Source organism: Branchiostoma floridae, chromosome 7 (assembly GCF_000003815.2).
Source record: "Branchiostoma floridae strain S238N-H82 chromosome 7, Bfl_VNyyK, whole genome shotgun sequence".
NCBI classification, from domain to species: Eukaryota; Metazoa; Chordata; class Leptocardii; order Amphioxiformes; family Branchiostomatidae; genus Branchiostoma; species Branchiostoma floridae.
In genome coordinates this window covers 24,857,608-24,865,257 of record NC_049985.1, presented here as the reverse complement: position 1 = coordinate 24,865,257, position 7,650 = coordinate 24,857,608, and the positions used below count along the sequence as shown (strand labels likewise).

At 42.8% G+C, this 7,650-nt stretch overlaps 2 protein-coding genes across 3 annotated transcripts in view; one reads left to right on the top strand and one right to left on the bottom strand.

Annotated features, from left to right (window-relative positions):
- The window catches only part of LOC118420226 (methylmalonic aciduria type A homolog, mitochondrial-like), a gene marked incomplete at its 3' end in the record, with an annotated part of 44,530 nt that extends 43,346 nt beyond the window's left edge, over positions 1-1,184 (bottom strand). Inside the window, 2 exon segments of the mRNA XM_035826945.1 lie at positions 229-364; positions 1,179-1,184. Coding sequence (XP_035682838.1) covers positions 229-364; positions 1,179-1,184 — 142 coding nt within the window.
- The window catches only part of LOC118419139 (uncharacterized aarF domain-containing protein kinase 2-like), a 14,481-nt gene continuing 7,905 nt past the window's right edge, over positions 1,075-7,650 (top strand). The window contains exons 1-3 of one of the 2 annotated variants that reach the window (XM_035825447.1): positions 1,075-2,270; positions 2,654-2,759; positions 5,858-6,003. In XM_035825447.1, the coding sequence (XP_035681340.1) occupies positions 1,425-2,270; positions 2,654-2,759; positions 5,858-6,003 (1,098 nt within the window). In that variant the 5' untranslated portion in view covers positions 1,075-1,424. Of the gene's footprint in view, positions 2,271-2,653; positions 2,799-5,857; positions 6,004-7,650 lie in introns of both variants that reach the window. The other variant, XM_035825446.1, reaches the window with a different exon arrangement.

The following is a 7,650-nucleotide window of genomic DNA, read 5'->3' as shown; positions in this document are numbered from 1 at the left end:
CTGTTTTGTTGCAGGTGTTCCAAAGCCAGCTGAAGCAACGCCTCGGCCGCCGCTCGCTTTCTCCTGTGAACCGACTCTACAAGAGTGATTGACTCCGCCAGACTTGCACGCTGTCCCTTTATCAGGCCTTTGAAGAGTCTCTGTACTGCTGGATGCTGGGAAAAGTTTTCCTTGGGATCTTGTAGACTTGGTGATACAACAGGTGCCTCAGCTGGATGGGTGCAGTACCTGCTTTTTCCAACAGGAGGCGCTGGTGAGTGGTCACTATTCCATCTGTGCAGTCTGTTTGAGATAGTTCTGCCACTTGCTCTAACAACACGTTGACAAGGATGAGTACAGAAGAACACCGACGTTCTATGTCTGTCTATCCGTAAAAATTGAGATGCAACGTAGGAGTAAAGTTTTCTACTGATGATACAACGGTTCATCGTTACGATGTGCGTTAACGTTACTCCCTTGCTAAGAATAAGATGTTGTCATAACGTTACACCTAGCTTATATGGCATGGAGCATACAGAACGTCACACGATGTGAAAGATGACGTTCATCACTGATGTATACAAACGAATGATCGACTTCCAATGACTTGTTGACCTATCATCAGCTGATATCGTGATCGACGAACTAGCGATTGTCACAAGCGTCCAGGCGAGTCATATGACGAAATAAAGCCATAAATCATGAAATAGAAGATAAATTCAGACTTAGATCATCACGTTTAGCTTCTACGTTGTCTGTATAACGTCCAGACTGGCACGGAAGTCTTATAAACAAGAGAAAATAGCACAATAACACCTTCCGTCGTCTGTTTTGATGGGCGCAGCCATTTTGAAGCGTGGAGCATGATGGGATAATTCAGACTATAACACTTTTAATGTAGGGGTGATGCCAAATAAGGCTGTTCTTTTTAACCCTACAATTTTAGCCCTATAAAGCTGATATTTTAGGTAGTCATCTATTCATCTGACATTTAGGTATGAATTTATAAAATATGAAATAATATCAGTCATATTTTTGTCGTGATCTTTGTTTCCGAACCATTCTTGATAATGGAATGGTCTAATGACGTCATGGGGGATGCCGGTAATTTTCCATGATGAGGTCAGTGGACACAACAGAAACTGCTTCCGACCAGTTCTTCCGCACCTGTTAGCGAGAAGAAGACGCGATCAACTCACGATCATCGCCGTTTCTGTTCACCAAGGACCTCTCTGGTTCTCCTAGACCATCAAGTGAGTGTTTCTGGGCGTCGCGAAGCTCCAGAAATCGGAATGGAACCCAGAACTTCTGGGTACGCAACAGGAGAAAGCTCAACCGTCATTTCTTCAAGTCGCGATTTTTACGATCAGCTGATTCCCATATTTTTGTTACGATCACATAAACATTTTGCCTTCGTGTAACTTCGACTTTTCTAAAAAAATAACATGTCCTCCTTGCTTCTACTGAGCAGGAGTATCTCTCAAGGTGTGCCAAGACTGTCGAATATTTACAGAACTCCAGTTCACACGAGGGGATTGTTTGTAAACAAATGGAGGACACCAAACAGGTATCATGTTTGGTCCAGGAACGGCAAAAGCAGAAAAGACGCCGCCAACAACCACGGCATACTTCCCGTAGGAGCTATCTGTTTTTCCTACGGGTTCACCATCTTTCCATTGTCACCACCTAATATTTTCACCAACGTGTTCAAAAGATTTGGTAGATCCAAAGATCCAGTCACTACGGATGACAACACCAAGCCTTTGATAACTTATCCACCGAAGTCGAAAGTCGGGACTTACGTGAAGAAGAAGAGAAACTTCGTTCTACAGTTTCTGCTGACGATTTGGAGATACTTTCGGGTCACGTTGAGAGTCTTGTGGCTGCTGTACAGGTTTGGACCACTGTTTTGTGTCTATCCTCTGACTTACACCTCACAGAGATTCACAACTTTGTGGTGGAAACTCCTTCTGAATGCCATAGAGGCGGCAGGCCCCACTTTCATAAAGATGGGACAGTGGGCTAGCACCAGGCGCGATCTCTTCACCGACGAGTTCTGCGACAGGTTCTCGCGACTCCACGTCCACGTAAAACCTCACTCGTGGTTCTTCACCAAGCGTAGACTCCAGCGAGCCTTCGGGAAGAACTGGAGGAAGATTTTCGTGAAGTTTGAGAACATGAGAAGGCCGATTGGTTCGGGATGTATCGCTCAGGTGTACAAGGCTTACATGAGACCAGAGATGATCAAAGACGAAGAACTGCGAGATGAAATCATGGAAGATATCTTCCTGGTAATGTATTTCTTTCTTGACAAGATTTTCATCATTGTTCTTACATATCTTTAGTTAACCAGAATATACAGTAAACTAAAAGAACTGGTTACAAGAGTTACAATTTTTGTCAAAGTTTGTCATTTGTGTGTGACAGGAGTTAGGAGTCAATTCCATATTGGGTGTTTGTTGCCTTTTGTTCCAACATTTCAAAGCCTTTGTAACAATCTGATATAAGTACTGTAACTGTTGAATAATTCTAACCTAAGTATTTTGTACCGAATCCAATATTTATAATGTGAATACATTACATGTATTAGATCTATAATATAAACTAGAAAGGCAACATTTTTGAGAACATACCGGATGTTTCCCTCCCAGTAATTTGCCTTTTACGAAACCAGGTGGAGGCGCCAGACTTTACGGAGGCGTGGGAGGTGACCGGGTTCGGAGACGTGCTGGGGAGTAAAGACAAGGAGCTGGATGATCTGGAAGAGGAGATCGAGAGGAGTAGGTTGGCACGGCAACAAGTGCATGGTGTGACAACAGGTGTGCATGATGCCCATTCTAATCTAATCTCCAAGCAGATCTGTCGGGGGCTGAGACAGTATCCATTAGGGCTAAAAAAGTATCCAACAGGCCCCTACAGTTTGATTTAGTAAATACTGTAAATGCATTTAAGTTCGCAGGGATTTAATGTCGCGGTAGCGGGAAAAAGGACTTTTCGCGGTGGATTTATTAATTAAGTTCGCGGTAACACCGTAGGATGCAGTCTGATACCATTATAGAAAAATGTTCGCGGTGGATTTAAGTTCGCGGTGAAGTGGTCACCGCGAAAACCGCGAACATTTATCCACCGCAAACATTTCTGCATTTACAGTAGACCAGGCTAGCCTCATTTTGGTGCAATGACCTCAGATGACCCTGGAAAATCCAAAATGGCTGCAACTGGAATGGGGTGTATGTAGGGCTGGATACCGGTTCGGCCGGACCGGTTTTTACCGGTACAACATCCGAGAACCGAGTCCAAAAAACCGAAAGTCGTGAACCGGTTTTTTTGGACCGGAAGGCTGAACAATTTCAAGAAATCTATTGTACTTAGAAATGCTACTAGTACTCCGGCCATGGAATGGCAAAATAGCCATGAATCAAACTAAATTAGCCTACAATAAATTCCTATTCGTCCCTTTGTGTACCTGTCAGCTCAATTTTAGGTCAACATTGACAATGTGCTACGAAAAAACATCAAATTTTACCATGGCATGAGGCCGACCGACGAGGAATCGAGTGGAAAATTCCTCAATTCTTCCGGTAAATTTTCACTCAAAATGAAGAATCCGCATCCAGAAAAAATTACCATGGGACAAACAACATTTCTTTCTTCTTCTACACTTGTATTCAATCCATTTTTCCAGCTTTGAGGCGATTTGTGCGGTCTTGCAGGAAGAAATTTTAGCGCTCGGCGAACGGGCCGCCATCTTGGATTCACACAAAACAACGCGAGTTCTCGCCTCAAGTCTCGCGAGAGTGCAGTTTAACCTTGCTCGCTAGGAGGCGTTGTTTGATTTGCATGTAACATTATAGCCTTGTGTGCAGTGAATTACGTGTAGGATGTTCTCTGAATAAATATAAAACTGCTTTTAATCTCCTCTCTGCTTGGTAGTCACTGACAAAAAGGCATAAAAAGTACACTAATCTGAAAATTGGTTTAATAAACTCTATTTAATATAAGAATATGATACTATATGATAATATAAGATTACAAAGTAAGATATCGACAACTACTATAGAGGATCAGGTTCAGGTTCAGGTCCGGACCTGAACCTAAACCTCTGGACTCGGACTTGGACTCGAACCTGATCAAGCTAAAAGGTATCCAGCCCTAGGTGTATGGATGTTGATAGACATTCTTCTAACCGACCGCATGCAGACCTCTGGGCTAGTTGGACCCTGTTTAGCCCCTTGGATACTGTCTTTGCCCCCAATAAATCTGCTTGGAGATTAATACTAATCACAGTGTTTTTGAAATCTGGCTTTCTCTGCTGGTTTTCCATAAGAGCACATTGACTGGCATGTAATTAATTACTGGGTACTAGTAATAGTCCTTGAACACATGTATCATCAATGTCCTTCATGCAAGTTGTTTGTAAGTCATTTCTCTGAGCTATATTTACATATTTTAACCTTGAAGTTGCCATATTAGATGTCCTTTTACAAGGATGAAACAGAAAATACAGATCGGATGTTCCCCTTACATGGCCTGGCATCCCAACCTGTTATGGCTACTGAGTCTCTTTCGTCCTCTACAAATACAATGTATTTGCAGAGAGCTTGCCATGTATTACAGGTTGTCACAATCAATGTCAGGGTTCGAAATACACGTACTTAACTTGCAATTTGCACACAATTTTCGAGATTTGCACGTAAAAATGTTCTGATCTTGCAATCTTGCATGTTGAAAATACCTGGCCATAAAAAATACTCGCAGGAATTAGACACCCTCGTCTTAGACAGAACGACATATGAACGTCTGTCTTTTTCCTTCCTTGTTTTTGCCGGTAACTTCCTCCGGTAGCTTCACTAGATGTAATCAAAATTCGCCGATTCAAGCTAGTGATCCTCGTCATGATCGCCGCCTAGTCTTATTTTGCATGTAAATTTTTCAAATTGCACGTAAATGTTTTGCCAACTTGCAATTTTGCATGTAGCAAAAAAAAAGTATTTCAATCCCTGAATGTATACTTGTAGGTCTCTATTAGCTTAACTCCATAAGAGACGAAAGAGATTCGGCAGCTATAGTATTACTAGGCCATGTCTGGATGACAGACAGGGCCTATACAGGCCAGCTCCTCGTCTTAAGCCCGGGAGGGCAAACATACCTCCGAGGAAATTCTACTGCATCTTCCATTTTACCCCTCTTTTGTTTCTCACTGTCAGAGTCTAACTGAAGGGTGTTTGTGGTAAAATGACAGTACGGTGGCTCTAGAGTTAAGTAGGAGGCCTGTATACTAGGCCTTGGAAACAGTTTGCCATCTTGACCACATGCTTACCCAAATAGAGAGGGTACAGTTGCTTATGGCCATACAGTCAAACCTGTCTATAGCAGCCACTCAAGGGATTGGAGAAATATGGCCACTATAGACAGGTGGCAACTATAGAGAAAATGTTGATCAATTGACCATGAGCAAACAACACATGATTTCAGTTCCCACTAATCTTTCTCACCATGTAACATTGTCTCGATCAGTAAATTCACTGACAAAGACTTGCACTTTAATGCTCAAGGCATGCATACCTTATGCTACCACCAAAATAACCCTGTCAGGAACTCCAAATTCTCGCAAACTACAATTTCAAACTCGGTGCAGGGTGACATAAGGCTGTAGTATGGTTGCAATAGGCAGTGTTTCTGTATCAACGGGACCGGAAATCGTGTGGCCGTGGCTGCGTTGGACAGGTGGCCGCTAAGCCTATTTCTACGTAGTTAATCACTACGAATCCAACCAACCGACAAAAAGTTGCCACTATGGCCAAGTGGCTGCTATACAAAGGTGGCCGCTAATACAGGTTTGACTGTATGTATTTAATGATTATTTCCCTCTTTGTAGATCCAAGTAGTACAGAAGAGAGTTCCCAGTTTGCTCCAGAGGGTACTGAGAGGTCAGAGTCTTTTGCAGCACAGGTCCATGACCAACCGTCACCTGGCACACAGCTTCACGATGAGTTTGAGGGACTCATTCCTGTTGCCATCAAGGTGTGTAACTCATTATCATTCTGACATGAGTAGAGATACAAATGTAACTCCGTGTCATACTCATAGGCTCATCCAGGGTTGTAGCTAGCCTGGATACCATGCCCCAACCTCAAAATATATCTTTCGTGTTGGTGTCTGGCAGGATGGCTGTAGAAAGGTGCTCGAAGGCCCTTGATCAGAGGGTGGAGAACCTAGGATTGATGACCACTCACACCACAGGTAGCCAGCTACAACACACCACAGTTGGTCAGCAGGCTATCACAGTAGCAAATCAGGTACTTAGTGGTCACTGTTATGGATTCAAAAAGTACAGTTGGGGGTCTTTAACCAATCATGGTAGGGTGTAATTACCTCCTGCTGATCCTGCTGCTGTTCTATTGGTGGAGTTTTTTTGCCCACTATAAGGGGCAAAATTGGGAAGAGTTCCTATCCCATCCGGCCAGACCCCTGCACGATAGATAATTGAGATCGGGCTGGGGTTTGGTAACCAGGCTAGGTTGTAGCTAGCCAGAAATCATTTTCTGTCCCCTCGATTTTGAACGGCTTTTGAGCAGCGTTCCAAGGGGGGTTCGGGGCTTGCTCCAAGGAAAAATTTTGAAATCTAGACCCCCTGAATCGCTATTTCCTGCATTTTGAGGGTTAAATTCTGCTCACAGAGGACGGAATGGGCAAAAAATTTTTCCGTCCCCAGCTGCAAAATTCTGTCAAAGGACGGAAGGACAGGTGCTGGCTACAACCCTGGGCTCACCTCTGCTTAATTGGCCTTGCTGGCCAGTATTCGCTGGTGCCTCTTCTCATAGATCCTACAAATCTCAAATTTGGTACCATATCAGTTAGGACACAAAAAGGACTGTCTCCACCCCCCCTCTCCGGTGGAGCATTGTGATATGTTCATTGATGACAGCATCAATCATGAATGATAAGGAGCTTTCCTTATTCAAAACAATCCTTCACTTTGGACAACTCAAAGTTGTCTCCTTTGATTGACTGAGTTAGTCAAAATTTCATTGACTGAGTTAGTCAAAAGACAAAATTTTTAGTGGAAATGGGAGTGCAATTAAGCAGAGTACGAAGTGAGCGGGTAAATTTTTAGGACTCGGATTCGAATCTGCATAAGATTATGAAAATGGTCATTCTTTCCTCTGACAAGCTTTATTTTACCAAAATTGAGTAATAGTACTCTCCTAGCAGAGGTTAGGCTCGGGCTTACAAATGTAGTTTTGAAAGAAAAAAACGACTAAAAGAAAGTTGGATTACTGTGATTACTAACACACAAAAATTGGACTTACCCAAATTTTTTTACTGATGAACTCCAGGCTTTGTGAATGAATGTGCAGTCAACCACTTATGTGATGTCACATTATGCAAATAGAACATGTTGCTTGGTGAGCAGTTCAACCTTGATTCAGAATAACTTTGACCAACACAGATCAACTTTCAAGGCTTGATTGACATTCTAGGGCTCGACCGGTGCAGGTAACATTGAAAATTACCTGCACCAGACAAAGTTCACCTGCACCACTCTGAATTTAGAATGTATGGATCGTATCAAAATTGTTCAGGAACCATTGCTATTTTTTCTTTAAATTTATACTTTAAAGAGTGGTAACATTTTGATGTAGCTAAGAACAATCCATATACAGGTAC